Raw genomic sequence first — 21632 nt, forward strand, 5'->3', positions numbered from 1 at the left:
CCCTCAACACAGTGTCCATCTCTTGGTGTGAAATGGGTACTCTGATAGGATGCAGGGTTTGTTAATGTGGGCATTCTGGCCAGTGGGAAGGGGAGAAGAAGTGTATTCCTTCCTTGTTAAGAGCTTGGCTCAAGAGTTGCACATGGTATATCTGCTATTGACAAGAGTGGGGAAACCTGGTTGACACCTAGCTGCAAGGGAATCTGGAAAATCAGCCTTCATCTAGGCAGACTTATACCTTGATAACCAGAGAAGAAGGGAAGGATGTCATTGGAGGGATACTAGTGATTTTTAACATAGCTTATAATTGAGGGGCAGCATTCTTCCATCTTTTTGGTTGTTGTTGTTGAGACAGAGTCTTGCTCTGTTGCCCAGGCTGGAGTGCAGTGGCGTGATCTTGGCTCACTGCAACCTTCGCCTTCCAGTTTCAAGCAATTCTCCTGCCTCAGCCTCCCGAGTAGCTGGGATTACAGGTGTGCGCCACCAAACCCGGCTAATTTTTGTATTTTTAGTAGAGATGGGATTTCTCCATGTTGGTCAGGCTGGTCTGAAACTCCTGACCTTGTGATCCACCTGCCTTGGCCTCCCAAAGTGGCGGGATTGCAGGCGTGAGCCACTGTGCCTGGCCGCATTCCTTCATCTTACTCGTCTCCACCCATCCTTTATTACTGCTCCACAGGCAGCTTCTCATCTTTTAGCTCTTTCTTCTAGTACTTACCCTATGTTTCTAAATAATCTTTACTGTTGATCAGTTTTACAGTTTTAGATGTCTGAGAACTTCTTGCTTGGGAGATGAGAATTTAGTTCTCTGTACCTCCTTCAGAAGCACCCACACCCAGGGATACATTAGCTTCCCCTTTTTGCAGCCTCCCTGTGTGGCTTGAATACCTTTTGGATTAAGTCTGTTTAAGATTGGTTACTGCCATGTTCACAGCTGAGTCGCTTTGTATACTACGATCACATTTTCTTTCTTGTAAAACTTCATTTTCCTTAAAGTTCATCATTACTTTGTTTTTCCTTTGGTTTTCCTTGTACCTTTCACTAATTAATCTCCAAACTGTGAGAGCCATAAAATCCTTCTCAATATGGTCAAAGTAAGGAATCTGTTCCTTTTTTTTTTTTTTTGGCTTGGAGGCATACGTCTTCAGCCGTCTGTCGTCCTGCTCTGCTCTGCTCTGCTCTGGTCTGGACTGCTTGCCCTTAGGCCAGCTGGCAGCTGTCTCTCTGGAGCCTCCTTCACATTTCTCCCGGATCGAGTCTTCTGCTACCTATAACTCTGTGTCTTCTCATGTTCTTCTTCCTTGGTTTACTCTCACATTTTGGTGGAATACTTTTTCTAGTAGCTTCTTGAGAAAGGGTACATGGAGAAATTTTTTTGGAAAACGTTTGTCTGAGATTGCCTTTTTTTTGACCTGGAAAAGATGTTCCCAATATATTGTTAAGTGAAAAAAGCAGGTTACAAAATGGTATGCACAATATGAGCCCATTTTTATAAAAATATACATATTTAGCAAAGTAAACGGACAAATGATGTTTATCAAAATATTAACATTGGTTCTTTTAACATAGTGGGATGATTGTTGATTTTGCTTAACTACTCCCCCATTTTTTCCTATTTGAATTTACTATAATGAAGATTGCTTTTTAAATGGATAGTAGGAGATGAGGGCATTATTAACCTCTGATTAGCCCAAATATACTCCTAACGGTCCTTCTGGCAAAGTAAATGTTTCTATTCAGCCTATATCTGGGAAATTGCTTCTACCTTACAAATTTGAGCGTCCTTCAAAGATGATATTCACTCCAACCAACTTCCTTTTAGGCAAACTATACAATAGCAATTTTTGATATTTAAAAACTTAAAAAACATCCCTCAACTTAATACCAAAAAGAATAGATGAGAAAATACAAATCCTCACTTTTCAAAAAGAATCCAAGTACATACTACTAAATTATACAAAGTTACATTATGTAAGTTTAGTTTATTGCAGAGATGAAGACAACACACTAGAAGTTGGCAGCTTCTATTTCACACCATTCACAGCACTCACTCGGTTCTCCATTTCATTCACTCACCCATGCAAAAGGTCTGTACACGCAATGATGTCTGATGTTTCTTGGTTTCCATAGTATAACAGGAAACTTGACATTTCAATTAAAAAGGTAAAATGAAGACATTTACCATCAGACTATAAAATTCCTCTTCTGTAAGAGGATACTATAGTACTTGAAGATATGATTTGAAACAAAATCATGTACCAAATGAAAGGGGCACCACTTCAAGAGCACTAGGACTACATTAAACTTAAATGTATTCCAACGTTCTTAAAAATGTGACTCAAAACCACATCTAATCTTAAAAAAGCTCCAATAACTAAAACTACATTAACAGGCACGATGAACAGTGTAAACACTGTTAACGGGCACCAAGTTTAACAGGGCAGATGATATTTGCTTCTGCATTCACACTTACTCAATTACATTTTTTAAAAAAATGATGCTGCTTAAACTATTAATGTTTTACAAAAAAAAATAATTTTAATAAATACAGCAAATGCTAGAAATCTAGCTAGGTTATCATGCAAGGTATAACCAAGACAAACAAATTTATAATAAAGGCACTTGCATTCAAAATGAACTCTACGCTTATATTTTATTAAAAGGGCAAACATCATGAATTAACCCAGCTGCTTACTTGAATTACAAAAGTAACATGATTCAATATGAAAATAAGAAACTGTCTACAAATCTCTGACAGTAATAAATTGCAATGTGCAATGCATACAGGAGTCATACAGAGCAACAAACTCTCGTACAAAACAAAAGTATTTTAATACCTTTAAAATCCAAATTTTTCTTTAAAATCATTCATGAAAAAGATTCTCAAGTCAGAATTAACACCTCAATTAGTCAAGCATCAGGAAACTACACTGCAGCTATTAATATACAAAAATACATCTTTTCACCGTCTTTCCTTCTGATGCCCCTGTTCCAGAATCATACAGACTCTCATTTCTCTACTCCCCATTCCATCATTTCTTCAGATCGTGAAAACTGAATTTGCTGAACACCAGAAATCTGTTGATACGATGTTGTGTAAACCATAACATTTTGTTGTTGACCGTCTGTGGTTATTAAGCCAGCTGGTAACTGGTTAGTAAATGCCTCCTCTGTAAGCTCTTCACTTAGTCCATCTGTAGCTGTGACTGCTCCACCAATTCCCTTTTCTCCTTTCATAGCCTTTCTGAATTTTTGAAGGTATAATTTCAGAGGTTTCACCTAACCGTCAAAGCCTAAGGTAGACATAGCAAAGAGAATATCTTCTCCATTGATTGTTTTTCGCTTCTCTTGATGGCACCTTTCGCTTGCCTCAGATGTTCTATAAAGCTGAGGAACTCACTCACACACTCTTGAACACATTCTTTGGCATCTTTTGTAATCTTTCCCGTTTGAGGGATAGCATTTTTCATTATCCTAGCCACATTTGCTATTGGAAGATATACATCTTGTTCTCTGAAACTTTCTTTTGAACCATTTGTGTCCTCATGATCATTCATGCTGTCCTCAGTATCATCATGAGGGTATATAACATAATGACTTCCTCCAATATAGTCTGCAGAGATTCCTAGTTGAGAAGCATCTGTTGTAGAACTATCACCATCCATTGTCATGAAATACTGTCAGAACTGTGTTGTCAGTGGTGCTGAAGAACACCTGTCTAAAAAGGTGTCTAATCTTTGTGATTTCAACCTCCAATGCAGCCCTGGTTGGGTCCTGTCTCCCGAGATTGCCTTTATTTTACCTTTAACTTTGATTGCAAGCTTGCCTGGTTTCGGAATTCTAGGTTGGAAATCATTTTGTTCGGGATTTTGAAGGCATTGCTCCTTTTCTTCTGGGCCTTTTTTTTTTTTTTTTTTTTTTTTTTTTTTTTTTTTTTTGAGACGGAGTCTCACGCTGTTGCCCAGGCTGGAGTGCAGTGGCGCGATCTCGGCTCACTGCAAGCTCCACCTCCTGGGTTCACGCCATTCTCCTGCCTCAGCCTCCTGAGTAGCTAGGACTACAGGCGCCCGCCACCACGCCCGGCTAATTTTTTGTATTTTTAGTAGAGACGGGGTTTCACTGTGGTCTCGATCTCCTGACCTTGTGATCCGCCCGTCTCAGCCTCCCAAAGTGCTGGGATTACAGGCTTGAGCCACCGCGCCCGGCCTTTTTTTTTTTTTTTTTTTTTGAGATGGAGTCTCGCTTTGTCTTGCCCAGGCTGGAGTGCAGTGGTATGATCTTGGCTCACTACAGCCTCCACCTCCCAGATTCAAGTGATTCTCCTGTCTCAGCCTCCCGAGTAGTTGGGATTATAGGCGCATGCCACCACACCTGGCTAATTTTGTATTTTTAGTAGAGACAGAGTTTCTTCATGTTGGCCAAGACTGGTCTCGAACCCCTGACCTAAGGTGATCCACCTACCTAGGCTTCCCAAAGTACTGGGATTACATGTGTGAGCTACCTTGCCTGACCTCTTCTGGTTTTCTTGATGTCTGAAGCTATTCTGGTTCCTTGGTGTATGATTGTTTTTGTCTGTACATATATATATATATATATTTTGTTATTTTTTTTGCTGTGAGACAGAGTCTTGCTCTGTCGGCCAGGCTGGAGTCCAGGGGCACGATCTCAGCTCACTGCAATCTTCGCCTCCTAGGTTCAAGCGATTCTCCTGCCTTAGCCTCCTGAGTAGCTGGGATTACAGGCGTGTGCGACCACACCCGGCTAATTTTTGTATTTTTAGTAGAGATGGGGTTTCACCATGTTGGTGAGGCTGGTCTTGAACTCCTGACCTTGTGATCTGCCTGCCTCGGCCTCCCAAAGTGCTGGGATTACAGGTGTGAGCCACCATGGGTTTTTCAGGACTGGTCCTCTAATTTTATTGCCTTTCTCCTTGTTTCTAGCCAATTTCTTGCTTTACTTTGTAGGAGATTTCCTTTTCTTTATCTTCCAACCCAGCTGTTTTATTTAGTTTTACTTTCTGCTGTCATGCTTTTATTATCCAAGAAGATGATTATTATTATCTTCTGTTACCTCTTTTAGGAATTCATGGTAGTTTTTTGGCTTGGTTTTAGTTTTCTTTAAGTTGGTTCTTTCTTTTGATTTCTTCTGTGTTAGAGGCTGTCTTCACATGTCTGGTAATCTTTGATTGTCTGTGATCAAGAATGGGAGGATTTAAAAGCTATTTGGAAGCTCTGAGCGCAAAGACTTTGAGCTTTGCTTTGGGATGATCTGGAGAGCATAACCCTCCTCCCTTCGCCATGTCACTGCTTTTAGGAAAAGTGCTGGAATTACAGGCATGAGCCCCACGCCCAGCCTAAATTAAAAGTTTTGGCCAGGCGCAGTGGCTCATGCCTGTAATCCAAGCACTTTGGGAGGCCGAGGCAGGTGGATCACCTGAAGTCAGAAGATCGAGACCAGCCTGACCAACATGGTGAAATCCCGTCTCTACTAAAAATACAAAAATTAGCCAGGCATGGTGGTCCATGCCTGTAATTCCAGCTGCTCAGGAGGCTGAAACAGGAGAATCGCTTGAACCCAGGAGGAGGAGGTGGCAGTGAGCTAAGATCACACCACTGCATTCCAGCCTGGGCCACAGAGTGAGACTCTGTCTCAAAAAGACAAAAAAGAAAAAAAAAATTAGCAGCAATGAAAAAACAAACAGAAACAAAACAAAACAAAACAAAACCACACACGGGAAAAAAAAGAAAAAGAGCAAAAAAAAAAAAACATAAACGTTAGAAGATACGTTAGTTAGAAGAAACGTTAGTTTCATCTGCAACTTCACCCTCACTTTGAGAGATGTGGTACCTCCAATTCCTGAGTCTTTCTGGGGTCCTGTAATCTGGTTCTGGGTTTTTTCTCACTGAAGGCTTAGGTTTTGGCCATCTGATCTCCTTGGCTGATAATCATGAGACGGGCGGATCATGAAGTCAAGAGATCGAGACTATTCTGGCTAACACGGTGAAACACCGTCTCTACTAAAAATACAACAAAATTAGCCGGGCATGATAGCGGGTGCCTGTAGTCCCAGCTACTCCAGAGGCTGAGGAAGGAGAATGGCGTGAACCAGAGAGGCGGAGCTTGCAGTGAGCCGACATCACGCCACTGCACTCCAGCCTGGGCGACAGAGCAAGACTCTGTCTCAAAAAAAAAAGAAAAAAGTTTTTGTCACCCAGGTTGGAGTGCAGTGGCATGATCATAGCTCATTGCACCTTTATTTTTCTGTGGTCCCCTTGGTTTAACTTTTCCAAGCATCAACTTTTGTCTTTTGCTGGGTGGGGAAAGGGCAGGCCATCTGCACAGGGTGGGAGCAGGGGTCTGGAGATCTTGACAGACTTCAACTAATCTCCTATTTTCATCTGCAACTTCACCCTCACTTTGAGAGACGTGGTACCTCCAATTCCTGAGTCTTTCTGGGGTCTTGTAGTCTGGTTCTGGGTTTTTTCTCACTGAAGGCTTAGGTTTTGGCCATCTGATCGCCTTGGCTGATAATCATTAACCCATCTGTTTTCTATGCTCTGTTTTCTGTGAATAATATCCTATTCTCATTTAATTTGCTTTGCTGTTCATTTTGTGTGCTTTCTCCTTGTAGGTTTATATCTTTTCAAATATATTTCGTGTAACTTTAGAAGGGTTTTTGGGTGGGTAGGACAAAAACTATATGTGCTATTATATATAATTGGAAATTCCCACATAAAGTCGGTTTGTAAGGTATTTTCCTCCCAAATATGTAATGGATGTGTTTTCTGTCTAATGTAGATTATCTTACTTGGTTGCCTCGAATTCCATTGTGTGGATGAATTTTCTAAAGTTATACCCAAACTTCTATTTATGAGACTGGATGACATTTAGGTTTTCTCTTACGTATCTATTTGGAGATAGCACAGTGTGGTAAGTGAGCATGTGAGTGTTGGGATCAGATCATTTGGGTTTAAATCTCAGCCCTGCCACTCAAATTAGGATCTTGAGAAAGTCTGCCTCTTGGAGCCCCAGTTTCTTCCTGTGTGTAAAATGGGCTAGCTTTTCAAATGTTACCACTTGTAAAAAGCTAATACAGGGTCAGATGCATTCTGGGTTTACAGCCTCTATTGCAGCTATTCAACTATGAGTGAAAATGGCCATAGACAACATACAAGTGAACGGGTCGGACTGTATTCCAATAAAACTTTATTTACACAAGCAGGCAGTGTATTGATTGGGTACCTGTGGGCTACAGCATGCGGAACCCTGAATTAATACATGATTCCTCTTTGCTTAGTGCCCAGTAATAGGTGCTCAATAAATGTAACTTTAAATTTTACCATACAGGCTTAAACCTAAGGCAGTCTTTTTTTTTTTTTTTTTTTTTTTGAGGCAGAGTCTTGCTCTATCACCCAGGTTGGAGTATAGTGGCTCACTGCAACTTCTGCCTGCCAGGTTCAAGTGAGTCTCACGTCTCAGCCTCCTGAACAGCTGGGATTACAGACGTGTACAACCACATTTGGCTAGTTTTTTGTATTTTTAGTAGAGCTGGGGTTTTGCCATGTTGCCCAGGCTGGTCTAGAACTCCTCAGCTCAAGTGATCTGCCTGCTTTGGCCTCCCAAAGTGCTGGGATTACAGGTGTGAGCCACCGTGCCCAGCCAAGGCAGTCTTGAATGTAGACAGTCTCCTATTTACCCCCGACAAAAGAAAATCTGAAAACATTTTCTTAACCAACTTGACTCTAGAAACCTTTCAAGGATTTAGATGACATAATTATTATGTCTGTTTATGGTATGTGTTTCTAGTTACATGTGCATTTTTGAAACTGCTTTTTTCCTTACTTTGCCATTTTCCTATCCACTCAGTGATTGTTTTCCTGTTTGTTTCATGATTGTTTTGGTTCATTTGAAGAGGATCCAAATGAGAACTGTATGTGGCAATTTTTAAATGTGTCAAGTCTCTTTGTCTCTATAGATTCTTCTTTCTCCACCTCCAAGATGTTGTAATTTATTTGTTGTAAAAAATGGGGTCATATATCTCGTTTTTGCTGATGAGAATATAGCACTTTTTGAATCTGTGTATTGTTCTTGGAAATTTTGTTCCAAGTTGCAGATAGTCATCATACCACATTGAGGCAGTCTGTTTCCATTTTTCCTCGAGGTGTGTTTTTGGGATTGCCATAATGTGACCACCTCCAGTTATTTTGCAGAGATGTTAATGATGTGTTACTGTATATGATAAACACTTTGACTTTCAGGCGCACGTATACAAAAGTAGACTTGTTTTTTTTTTTTATTTTTATTTTTTTTTGAGACCGAGTCTGGCTCTGTGGCCCAGGCTGGAGTGCAGTGGCGCGATCTCAGCTCACTGCAAGCTCCAGCTCCCGGGTTCACGCCATTCTCCTGCCTCAGCCTCCCGAGTAGCTGGGACTACAGGCGCCTGCCACCACGCCCAGCTAATTTTTTGTATTTTTAGTAGAGATGGGGTTTCACCTTGTTAGCCAGGATGGTCTCGATCTCCTGACCTCATGATCCGCCCGTCTCGGCCTCCCAAAGTGCTGGGATTACAGGCTTGAGCCACCGCGCCCGGCCTATCAAAAGTAGACTTGTAATTCCAGTATGTCTCACTAGAAAATTCAGCAGGAGGAGTGAGGTTCCAAGATGGCTGAATAGGAACAGTAGGGGCCGACTGACACCTCATGCGGCCAGGTGCCCCTCTCAGACGAAGCTTCCAGAGGAACGATCAGGCAGCAACATTTGCTGTTCTGCAATATTTGCTGTTCTACAGCCTCTGCTGGTGAGACCCAGGCAAACAGGGTCTGGAGTGGACCTCCAGCAAACTCCAACAGACCTGCAGCTGAGGGTCCTGACTGTTAGAAGGAAAACTAACAGAAAGGACGTCCACACCAAAACCCTATCTGTATGTCACCATCATCAAAGACCAAAGGTAGACAAAACCACAAAGATGGGGAGAAACCAGAGCAGAAAAGCTGAAAATTCTAAAAATCAGAGTGCCTCTTCTCCTCCAAAGGAACGCAGCTCCTCGCCAGCAACAGAACAAAGCTGGACAGAGAATGACTTTTTGAGAGAAGAAGGCTTCAGACGATCAAACTTCTCCAAGCTAAAGGAGGGTGTTCGAACCCATTGCAAAGAAGCTAAAAACCTTGAAAAAAGATTAGACGAATGACTAACTAGAATAACCAGTGTAGAGAAGTCCTTAAATGACTTGATGGAGCTGAAAACCATAACACGAGAACTACGTGATGCGTGCACAAGCTTTAGTAGCCGATTCGAGCAACTGGAAGAAAGGGTATCAGTGATTGAAGATCAAATGAATGAAATGAAGTGAGAAGAGAAGTTTAGAGAAAAAAGAGTAAAAAGAAATGAACAGAGCCTCCAAGAAATATGAGACTATGTGAAAATACCAAATCTACGTCTGATTGGTGTACCTGAAAGTGATGGGGAGAATGGAACCAAGTTAGAAAACACCGTTCAGGATATCCAGGAAAACTTCCCCAACCTAGCAAGGCAGGCCAACATTCAAATTCAGGAAATACAGAGAACACCACAAAGATACTCCTTGAGAAGAGCAACTCTAAGACACGTAATTGTCAGATTCACCAAAGTTGAAATGAAAGAAAAAATGTTAAGGGCAGCCAGAGAGAAAGGTCGGATTATCCACAAAGGGAAGCCCATCAGACTAACAGCAGATCTCTTGGCAGAAACTCTACAAGCCAGAAGAGAGTGGGGGCCAATATTCAACATTCTTAAAGAAAAGAATTTTCAACCCAGAATATCATATCCAGCCAAACTAAGCTTCATAAGTGAAGGAGAAATAAAATCCTTTACAGACAAGCAAATGCTGAGAGATTTTGTCACCACCAGGCCTGCCTTACAAGAGCTCCTGAAGGAAGCACTAAACACGGAAAGGAACACCCAGTACCAGCCACTGCAAAAACATGCCAAATTGTAAAGACCATCCATGCTAGGAAGAAACTGCATCAATTAATGAGCAAAATAACCAGCTAACATCATAATGACAGGATCACATTCACATATAACAATATTAACCTTAAATGTAAATGGGCTAAATGCTCCAATTAAAAGACACAGACTGGCAAATTGGATAAAGAGTCAAGACCCATCAGTGTGCTGTATTCAGGAGACCTATCTCACGTGCAGAGACACACATAGGCTCAAAATAAAGGGATGGAGGAAGATCTATCAAGCAAATGGAAAACAAACAAACAAAAAAAGCAGGGGTTGCAATCCTAGTCTCTGATAAAACAGAGTTTAAACCAACAAAGATCAAAAGAGACAAGGCCATTACATAATGGTAAAGGGATCAATTCAACAAGTACAGCTAACTATTCTAAATATATATACACCCAATACAGGAACACCCAGATTCATAAAGCAAGTCCTTAGAGACCTACAAAGAGACTTAGACTCCCACACGACAATAATGGGAGACTTTAACACCCCATTGTCAACATTAGACAGATCAATGAGATAGAAAGCTAACAAGGATATCCAGGAATTGAACACAGCTCTGCACTAAGCAGACCTAATAGACATCTACGGAACTCTGCACCCCAAATCAACAGAATATACATTCTTTTCAGTACCACATCGCACTTACTCCAAAATTGACCACATAGTTGGAAGTAAAACACTCTTCAGCAAATGTAAAAGAACAGAAATTATAACAAACTGTCTCTCAGACCACAGTGCAATCAAACTAGAACTCAGGATTAAGAAACTCACTCAAAGCCTTTCAACTACATGGAAACTGAACAAACCTGCTCCTGAATGACTACCGGGTGCATAACGAAATGAAGGCAGAAATAAAGATGTTCTTTGAAACCAATGAGAACAAAGACACAACAAACCAGAATCTCTGGGACACATTTAAAGCAGTGTGTAGAGGGAAATTTATAGCACTAAATGCCCACAAGAGAAAGCAGGAAAGATCTAAAATTGACACCCTAACATCACAATTAAAAGAACTAGAGAAGCAAGAGCAAACACATTCAAAAACTAGCAGAAGGCAAGAAATAACTAAGATCAGAGCAGAACTGAAGGAGTTGGAGACACAAAAAACCCTTCAAAAAATCAACGAATCCAGGAGCTGGTTTTTTGAGACGATCAACAAAATTGATAGACCGCTGGCAAGACTAATAAAGAATAAAAGAGAGAAGAATCAGATAGACGCAATAAAAAATGATAAAGAGTTTATCACCACTGTTCCCACAGAAATACTGACTACCATCAGAGAATACTATCAACACCTCTACGCAAATAAACTAGAAAATCTAGAAGAAATGGATAAATTCCTGGACACATACACCCTCCCAAGACTAAACCAGGAAGAAGTTGAATCCCTGAATAGACCAATAACAGGCTCTGAAATTGAGGCAATAATTAATAGCCTACCAACCAAAAAAAGTCCAGGACCAGATGGATTCACAACCGAGTTCTACTGTAGGTACAAGGAGGAGCTGGTACCATTCCTTCTGAAACTATTCTAATCGATAGAAAAAGAGGCAATCCTCCTTAACTCATTTTATGAGGCCAGCATCATCCTGATACCAAAACCTGGCAGAGACACAACAAAAAGAATTTTAGACCCATATCCCTGATGAACAGCGATGCAAAAATCCTCAATAAAATACTGGCAAACCAAATCCAGCAGCACATCAAAAAGCTTATCCACCGTGATCAAGTGGACTTCATCCCTGGGATGCAAGGCTGGTTCAACATGTGCAAATCAATAAACGTAATCCATCATAAAAACAGAACCAAAGACAAAAACTGCATGATTATCTCAATAGATACAGAAAAGGCCTTTGACAAAATTCAGCAGCCCTTCATGCTAAAAACTCTCAATGAATTAGGTATTGATGGGACGTATCTCAAAATAATAAGAGCTATTTATGACAAACCCACAGCCAATATCATACTGAATGGGCAAAAACTGGAAGCATTCCCTTTGAAAACTGGCACAAGACAGGGATGCCCTCTCTCACCACTCCTATTCAACATAGTGTTGGAAGTTCTGGTCAAGGCAATCAGGCAGGAGAAAGAAACAAAGGGCCGGGCACGGTGGCTCAAGCCTGTAATCCCAGCACTTTGGGAGGCCGAGGTGGGCGGATCACGACGTCAGGAGATCGAGACCATCCTGGCTAACCCGGTGAAACCCCGTCTCTACTAAAAAAAAATACAAAAAAACTAGCTGGGCGAGGTGGCGGGCGCCTGTAGTCCCAGCTGCTCGGGAGGCTGAGGCAGGAGAATGGCGTGAACCTGGGAGGCGGAGCTTGCAGTTAGCTGAGATCCGGCCACTGCACTCCAGCCTGGGCGACAGAGCGAGACTCCGTCTCAAAAAAAAAAAAAAAAAAGGCCGGGCGCGGTGGCTCAACCCTGTAATCCCAGTACTTTGGGAGGCCGAGGCGGGTGGATCACGAAGTCAGGAGATCGAGACCATCCTGGCTAACATGGTGAAACCCCGTCTCTACTAAAAATACAAAAAACTAGCCGGGCGTGGTGGCGGGCGCCTGTAGTCCCAGCTACTCGAAGGCTGAGGCAGGAGAATGGCGTGAACCCGGGAGGCGGAGCTTGCAGTGAGCCGAGATTGTGCCACTGCACTCCAGCCTGGGTGACACAGCGAGACTCCGTCTCAAAAAAAAAAAAAAAAAAAAAAACAAAAAAAAAACAAAGGGTATTCAATTAGGAAAAGAGGAAGTCAAATTGTCCCTGTTTGCAGATGACACGATTGTATACTTAGAAAACCCCATCGTCTCAGCCCAAAATCTCCTTAAGCTGATAAGCAACTTCAGCAAAGTCTTAGGATACAAAATCAATGTACAAAAATCACAAGCATTCCTATACATCAATAACAGAAAAACAGAGAGCCAAATCATGAGTGAACTCCCATTCACAATTGCTTCAAGGAGAATAAAATAGGAACCCAACTTACAAGGGATGTGAAGGAACTCTTCAAGGAGAACTACAAACCACTGCTCAATGAAATAAAATAGGACACAAACAGATGGAAGAACATTCTATGCCCATGGATAGGAAGAATCAGTATCATGAAAATGGCCATACTGCCCAAGGTAACTTATAGATTCAGTGCCATCCCCATCAAGCTACCAATGACTTTCTTCACAGAATTGGAAATAACTACTTTAAAGTTCATATGGAGCCAAAAAAGAGCCCCCATTGCCAAGACAATCCTAAGCCAAAAGAACACAGCTGGAGGCATCACGCTACCTGACTTCAAACTATACTACAAGGCTACAGTAACCAAAACAGCATGGTACGGGTAACAAAACAGAGATATAGACCAATGGAACAGAACAGAGCCCTCAGAAATAATACCACATATCTATAACCATCTGATCTTTGACAAACCTGACAACAATCAGAAATGGGGAAAGGATCCCCTATTTAATAAATGGTGCTGGGAAAACTGGCTAGCCTATGTAGAAAGCTGAAACTGGATCCCTTCCTTATACCTTATACAAAAATTAATTCAAGTTCGATTAAAGACTTAAATGTTAGACCTAAAACCATAAAAACCCTAGAAGAAAACCTAGGCAATACCATTCAGGACATAGGCATGGGCAAGTACTTCATGTCTAAAACACCAAAATCAATGGCAGCAAAAGCCAAAACTGACAAATGGGATCTAATTAAACTAATGAGGTTCTGCACATCAAAGGAAACTACCATCACAGTGAACAGGCAGCCTACAGAATGGGAGAAAATTTTTGCAATCTCCCCATCTGACAAAGGGCTAATATCTGGAATCTACAAAGAACTTAAACAAATTACAAGAAAAAACCCCATCAAAAAGTGGGCGAAGGATATGAACAGACACTTCTCAAAAGAAGATATTTATGCAGCCAACAGACACATGAAAAATGCTCATCATCACTGGCCATCGGAGAAATGCAAATCAAAACCACAATAAGATACCATCTCACACCAGTTAGAATGGCGATCATTAAAAAGTCAGGAACCAACAGGTTTTGGAGAGGATGTGGAGAAATAGGAACACTTTTACACTGTTGGTGGGACTGTAAACTAGTTCAACCATTGTAGAAGATAGCGTGGCGATTCCTTAAGGATCTAGAACTAGAAATACCATTTGACCCAGCCATCCCATTACTGGTATATACCCAAAGGATTATAAATCTTGCTGCTATAAAGACACATACACATGTATGTTTATTGCGGTACTATTCACAACAGCAAAGACTTGGAACCAACCCAGATGTCCATCCGTGATAGACTGGATTAAGAAAATGTGGCATATATACACCATGGAATATTGTGCAGCCATGAAAAAGAATGAGTTCATGTCCTTTGTAGGGACATGGATGAAGCTGGAAACCATCATTCTGAGCAAACTGTCGCAAGGACAGAAAACCAAACACCGCATGTTCTTACTCATAGGTGAGAATTGAACAATGAGAACACTTGGACACAGGAAGGGGAACATCACACAATGGAGCCTGTCGTGGGGTAGGGGGAGGGAGGGAGGGATAGCATTAGGAGATATACCTAATGTAAATGACGAGTTAATGGGTGCTGCACAGCAACATGGCACATGTATACATATGTAAGAAACCTGCACGTTGTGCACATGTACCCTAGAACTTAAGGTATAATAATAAATTAAAAAAAATTCAGCAGGAAAAAGAATCACAAAAACCTTGTCAAGCTTAGGCAAGACTGCAATTTTTTATTGTCTGAGTTGACAGAAATTTTCTGTTATAAGCAAGATAGTTTTTGAAGGGTTGTTCTCCCTTATAGATAAGTTTTTAAAGATTTTAGGAGAAATTGCAAACATTCAAAGTAAACAGAATAGTGTATTGAATCACCAGGTACCTATCATCCAGGTTCAAGAGTTCAGATTAAATTTAAAATGTGCTACATTTAAGTTAGCTTACATTTTAGAAAAGATTCGTGTTTGGATGTTTCTGCTATTCAAGCAGTAGCTGCAAGAAGTCTAAGGCAGGAAAGTGTAAAATGGGAAATGGGTAATTCATTTAAGTGTTGGTTACTAATACTTGTTTCCTGTTAGAGTGTAGATAGGGGTATGAAATATTAGTACAGGTAACATAAACAGTTTTTCCCATTTTAATCAGGTAATTAGCTAGAATGCTCTTTCGCTGTGAATGTTTATTATGTGAATTACATATACTCATAAAAATATTAAGAGAACTTTGTAAGGCCTCTTGCTCAAGCCTTCTGGCATTGGCAGGTGTAGATGGCTGCTTTAAGAAATGATGGCACTTAAGTTTTGTTTCCAGTGTGAATTGATATTGATGTGCATACTTTATTTCTGGAACCTGGTCTGCATCACAATTCCAGGGAGAATTAAATGCAGATTCCTTGGCCCCACCCTGGACCTATTGAATCACAATATCTCAGGGTGGAATGGGCTTTAAAAATCTGTTTTTAAAATGCTTCCCAGGTGATGGAGATGTGAAGCTAAGTTCAGGCACCATTTTTTCTACACATTAATTCAGCAAATATTCATGAGCACTTATTTTCTGCCAGGCACTGTTCTAGGTGTTTGCGAGATATCAGTGGAAAAAAAAAAAAATTCCTGACCTCGTGGAGCTTACCTTCTCTGGTTATTTCAGTTACGATTACTAGCTAGTAGCTTAAAATAGCTTTTCTTTTGCTCTCAGTACTGGGTCAGGAATTTGGAAAGGCCTAGACTGGGCAAGTCTTTCTTGGGGAGTCCCATGTAGTTTCTTTCGGATACTGGCCAGGGCTGTCGTCATCTGAGAGTGTGACTGGGCTGGACATCCGAGATGCTCACTTACATGGTGCACAGATGCTGGCTGTCAGCCAGGAAGTCAGCCAGGCTGTAAACTGGCACACCTACATGTGGCCTCTCTAGCAGGATGCCATTTGGGTGGCCGGACTTCTTACATGGTGCTTGGTTTGCTCCAGAGTGAGCAAGTGAAGTGAACCAGATGGAAGCTACAAGGCCCTTCTGACCTGGCCTAGGAAGTTACACAGCTTCACTTCTGTTGCATTCTGTTGGCTATAAGTAAGTCTCTAGGTAGGTCCACATTAAGGAGAGGGGTCATAGACCCCACTCTCGATAAGGAGAAGGGTTAAATAATTTGGGGACACATTTAAAAACTGTCAGAATGGCCAGGTGTGGTGGCTTATGCCTGTAATTTCAGCACTTTGGGAGGCCAAGGCAGGAGGATTGCTTGAGTGCAGGAGTTTGAGACTAGCCTGGGCAATATAGGGAGACCCCCTACCTACAAGAAATTAGCCAGGTGTGGTGGTATGCGCCTGTAGTCCCAGCTACTTGGGTGGCTGAGGCAAGAGGATTACTTGAGCCCAGTAATTCAAGGCTTCAGTGAGTCGAGATCTCACCACCGCATTCCAGCCCGGGCAACAGAGCAAGACCCTGCCTGAAAAAAAATACAACCACCACAGCTGTTGTAGTTTTACATTTTGAATATATTGAGGACAGTGTTAGAGAGGAAAAGCTGGGTACTGCTTTTCTCTAAAATCTCCAATCCAGAGTGTGTTCTAGAGAGCAGTTTTTCTCAAGAGAAAGGGATGCAGGTAGAGCACTGCCTTTAGGAGTGGCATGGTCACAGGCCTATTCCCTGAATCCAATACAGCTGTTCACAGCAGTAACCGGGCTCAGTTCTGGACATTTCTGGAAATTATAAGGAAACCAGGTGACAGGGTGAGCTAATGAGCCAATGCAAAGCCATCACCATGGCCAGAAGAACAAGCCAGGGTTTATGTTCAGCTGGAATGACAGCCTGGGAGGCCATCTTCACATTGGAAAGCTAACCCACTGTTGTGTGCCTTCTTTTCTGCAGCATAAAGATAGGGAGGTGGTGATGGAGCACCCCTCTTCTGGAAGTGACTGGTCTGATGTTGAGGAGATCTCCACGGTCAGATTCTCTCAGGAGGAACCTGTCTCACTGAAACCTTCAGCCGTTCCAGAGCCTTCTTCCTTCACCACTGACTATGTCATGTACCCACCTCATTTGTACAGTAGTCCTTGGTGTGACTATGCCAGCTATTGGACCAGCAGCCCCAAGCCTTCTAGCTACCCCTCCACAGGCAGCAATAGCAACGATGCAGCCCAGGTTGGGAGGAGCAGCCGGAGCCGCCTGAGTGATTATTCCCCCAACTCTGCGGGGAGCGTCCAAAACACCTCCAGAGACATGGAGGCCTCAGAAGAAGGCTGGTCCCAGAATTCTCGTTCATTTCGCTTCTCCAGAAGCTCAGAAGAAAGAGAGGTGAAGGAGAAAAGAACTTTCCAAGAGGAGATGCCTCCACGTCCTTGTGGAGGGCACACATCCAGCTCCCTGCCAAAGAGCCACCTGGAGCCAAGCCTAGAGGAGGGCTTCATTGACACCCATTGTCACCTGGACATGCTCTATTCCAAGCTGTCTTTCCAAGGGACTTTTACAAAGTTCAGAAAAATTTACAGCAGCTCCTTCCCTAAGGAATTTCAGGGCTGCATCTCTGACTTCTGTGATCCTCGCACTCTTACAGATTGCCTATGGGAGGAGCTGTTGAAAGAGGATCTGGTCTGGGGGGCCTTTGGCTGTCACCCTCATTTTGCACGTTACTACAGTGAGAGTCAAGAAAGAAATCTTTTGCAAGCCTTAAGGCACCCCAAGGCTGTGGCATTTGGGGAAATGGGCTTGGATTACTCTTACAAGTGCAGCACGCCTGTCCCAGAACAGCACAAGGTAACAAGGCTCTCTTTTGTCTGCTTATAGTTTTAATTTTCCTTTAGTTGTTGAAGCCTGACAATAAGGGTTTATCTAATATTAGAACTAAATAATTTAGAATCCCTGAAAATGCAGTGTGCTTGCTGTCATCCAGACCATCTAGATGCCAATTTGTCAAATGCTTTACAAGCTATTTCTTACTGTTCAGTTTTATTTCTTACTGTTCAGCTTTGTGACTTCTTATAGATAATATCAATGTCAAAACATTTGTTTTCTTTCTTTTTTGGGAAGCAGTAAACTTTAGGTTTTCTTAATTTAGTTTTTGAGAGGGAGTCTTACTCTTTTGCCCGGGCTGTGGAGTGCAGTGGTGCAATCTCAGCTCACTGCAACCTCCACCTCCTGGGTTCAAGCTATTTTCCCGATAAGCCTCCTGGGTAGCTGGGATTACAGGTATGAATCACCACACCCAGCTAATTTTTGTATTTTTAGTAGAGCCCACATTGGCCAGGCTAGTATCAAACTCCTGACCTCAGGTAATCCACCCGCCTCGGCCTCCCAAAGTGCTGGGATTATAGGCGTGAGCCACTTGTGCCTGGCCTGCTTTTTTTTTTTTTTTTTTTTAAATGTACCCATTGTAGAATATTTGAAAAATAAAAAATGCATAATTTCTCATTCAACCAGGGATCATGGCTAATACTCTGTTAATATTATTTTCTTTTTTTTTTTTTTTTGGAGATAGAATTTCACTCTGTCACTCAGGCTGGAGTGCAGTGGCGTGATCTCGGCTCACTGCAGCCTCTGCCTCTGCCTCCTGGGTTTAAGCGATTCTCCTGCCTCAGCCTCCTGAGTAGCTGGGACTGTAGGTGTGTGCCACCTCACCTGGCTAATTTTTGTATGTTTAGTAGAGGTGGGGTTTCATCACGTTTGTTAGACTAGTGTTGAGCTCCTGACCTTGAGTAATCCACTTGCATTGGCCTCCAAAAAGTGCCGGAATTACAGGCCTGATCTGATGCGTGCAGCCCCTGTTAATGTTTTTTTTCCTCCCAATATTTTTTGATCATGGTGCGTTGGCAGGGTAAGAGTTGTAGTATTTTAGAATTTTTCTTTTCTTTTTTTTTTTTTTTTTCCAGAGATAAGGTCTTTGTTGCCCACGCTGGAGTTCCGTGGTGCAGCCATAGCTCACTGCAGCCTCAACCTCCTGGGCTCAAGTGATTCTCCCACCTCAGCCTCCCTAAGTAGCTGGGACTGCAGGTGCACACCACCATGCCTGACTAATTAAAAAACATTTTTTTTTGAGATGGAGTCTTGCTATGTCACCCAGGCTGGAGGGCAGTGGTATGATCTCATCTCACTGCAACCTCCACCTCTTGGGTTCAAGTGATGCTCCTGGCTCAGCCTCCTGAGTAACTGGAATTATAGGCGCCTGCTACCACACCCGGCTAATTTTTTGTTTTTGAGACAGCATTTTGCTCTCGTTGGCCAGACTGGAGTGTAATCGCATGATATCGGCTCATTGCAGCCTCCGGTTCCTGGGTTCAGGCAATTCTCCTGCCTCAACCTCCTGAGTAGCTGGGATTACAGACTCCCGCCACCACACCCAGCTAATTTTTTGTATTTACAGGATCACACCTGTAATCCCAGCACTTTAGGAGGCCAAGATGGGTGGATCACTTGAGGGCAGGAGTTTGAGACCACCTGGCCAACATGGTGAAACCCCATCTCTACTAAAAATACAAAAATTAGCTGGGTATGGCTGGGTGCGGTGGCTCATTCCTGTAATCCCAGCACTTTGGGAGGCCGAGGCAGGCGGATCACCTGAGGCCAGGAGTTGGAGACCAGCGTGGGCCAACATAGCGAAACCCCATCTCTACCAAAAAAAAAAAAAAGAAAGAAAAAAAATTAGCCGAGTGTGATGGCACATGCCTGGGGTCCCAGCTATTCAGGAGGCTGAGGCAGGAGGATTGCTTCAGCCTGGGAGGTTGAGGCTGCGGTGACCCATGATTATGCTCCAGCCAGGGCGACAGAGTGAGACCCTGTCTCAAAACAAAACAGAATTATCAGGGTCTCAGGTCTGCACTTAAAGGTCCATGGGGCGACCTGCACAACAAACTGAACTAGAAGTGATAGGCACAGGGTGATAAACAGAGTCTTGAAGATGTCATTTGGCTTGGTGAGATTAGACTCAAGACTGGAAGATAATGAGTCTGAGGAATTGCTGCTGGCTGGGGGAGGGCTAAGCTGCCTGTAAAAGGGAGGAAGACTAGAAAATATTTGTCAACACCAGAGACTCCTAGGCTGGGTAGGGGATGTGGACACTGTTTTGATGTAAATAAAAACTTTGGTATGAGGTGAAATGGTGGTGACTGGGAACTGCACCTGGTTGGATGTCAGTGCAGAGTTGCATTTACCTGAAAGAGCAGTTAGCAAGTTCTTGATGTGTCCTGCTGAATGTTTTATCTTGTGAAGGGAAGAAGAAGAACCTATAGAGGGCTGGGCGAGGTGGCTCACGCCTGTAATCCCAACACTTTGGGAGCCTGAGGCAGGAAATTGCTTGAACCTAGGAGTTCAAGATGAGCCTAGGCAACATAGTGAGACCGCATCTTTATTACATTTAAAAAAAAAAGAAAAAAGAAAAAAGCCTGTGGAAGGCATGTATCTGGCCAAGATGATAGGGTGCTAGACCCAGTTCATTATAAGAGAGTTTGGTGGTTGTACCTAAAATTTTCTGGAAGGATTGGAAAATAGAGAAGCAAAACAACTGGGGAAAGATTGGGTAGTTATAGTTATTCTGCTGGTTAGAGCAAATTACTGTTAACGTTTTCTTTGTTGATCTGTGGTGTTTACAGATTTAACTATGTAACTCGTAAGAGTTAGATCCTGAAGACTTTGTGTGTAAAATGCACATGTCAGCATCTGGGAGGGGTGCCAGGGAGAGTATACTGTCCTTCCCTACCCAGGCTGTATCTCTTTACGTGTGTTAAAGAGGAATTAATTAATTATTAAGGTAATAAATATTCAAGAGATGCCTGGGGCAACCCCCAGGAGAGACTAACTGTGGAATCCCTGGAAATAATGGATCAGTTAGGAACCCAGCCTTATGCAGGTAGAAGTGAATAATTATGCCGGGTAGTAACTCATCTGTACCTCCTTCACTCCTGTTCTTTTTCAGCTGGGTTCCTGGTGAGGACAAATGCTGCAAATAGCTCCTGTCCAACCACAAGTTCCTGCATTCTAATGAGTTCTTCTTCCTTCTTAACATTTTTGAAATCTGGATGTGTTTTACGAAACATTATAAATGTAATGTTATTGTCCCTTGGAAAATTGCAAGGGACAATAAAATTGCAAGGACCAATTGCAAAGTGGCTTGTCTTCCAAGCACCTGTCATAGGATCAAAGAAACGTAGGTTGGATGTGCGTGCTTGTGTTAAAAAAAGAAATTAGGAAATTAAATAGTTTTAAGTGTCTTTTCCACTTGTGAAATTTTCCCATTCATCAACTATACTTTGAAAAATGTTTAACAGCTGTGTAATATTCTATCCTAAAGCTCTAATAGTTTATTTCACTACTCTGAGGGATAATTTTTTAGAGGCAGGAATGAAATGTTGGAATTGGAATCTCTTGAAACCTCTCCTGCCTATGTGTAGGGGTCAGGGGAGGACAGATGAACAGCTTAGCAGATGCAAATATAGGAGGAGCTCCAGCCACCTATTGATAGTGGAACTGGCCAGCCTTTAAATAAAGCCTCTTCCAAGCAGTCTATAATTTTGATGTCTATGGTCATTTTCCTTTTGTTGAAAACACAGATTAAACAAAAGTTACATCAGAATTGGTATTGGCTTAGTGTTGCTATTTTGAGAAGAGGCAGTACAGGTGTTAGACTTGTAAATATCATTC

The 21632-nt window shown here is 42.3% G+C and overlaps 1 protein-coding gene and 1 pseudogene across 3 annotated transcripts in view; one reads left to right on the top strand and one right to left on the bottom strand.

Annotated features, from left to right (window-relative positions):
- TATDN2 (TatD DNase domain containing 2) overlaps positions 1 to 21632 on the top strand; it is a 41588-nt gene that overhangs the window by 13302 nt on the left and 6654 nt on the right. For 2 of the 3 annotated variants that reach the window (XR_007723581.1, XM_050781429.1), the window contains exon 4: positions 16872 to 17756. The exons of the other annotated variant lie outside the window; for it this stretch is intronic. Coding sequence is in view for 1 of the 2 variants with exons in the window: in XM_050781429.1 (XP_050637386.1) it covers positions 16872 to 17756 (885 nt within the window). In the remaining variant the exon portion in view is untranslated. The remainder of the gene's footprint in view (positions 1 to 16871; positions 17757 to 21632) is intronic. 3 annotated transcript variants of the gene reach the window in all.
- Positions 3010 to 3776, bottom strand: LOC126947766 (nuclear transcription factor Y subunit beta-like; annotated as a pseudogene).

Source organism: Macaca thibetana, chromosome 2 (assembly GCF_024542745.1).
Source record: "Macaca thibetana thibetana isolate TM-01 chromosome 2, ASM2454274v1, whole genome shotgun sequence".
In the NCBI taxonomy this organism is placed as follows: domain Eukaryota; kingdom Metazoa; phylum Chordata; class Mammalia; order Primates; family Cercopithecidae; genus Macaca; species Macaca thibetana.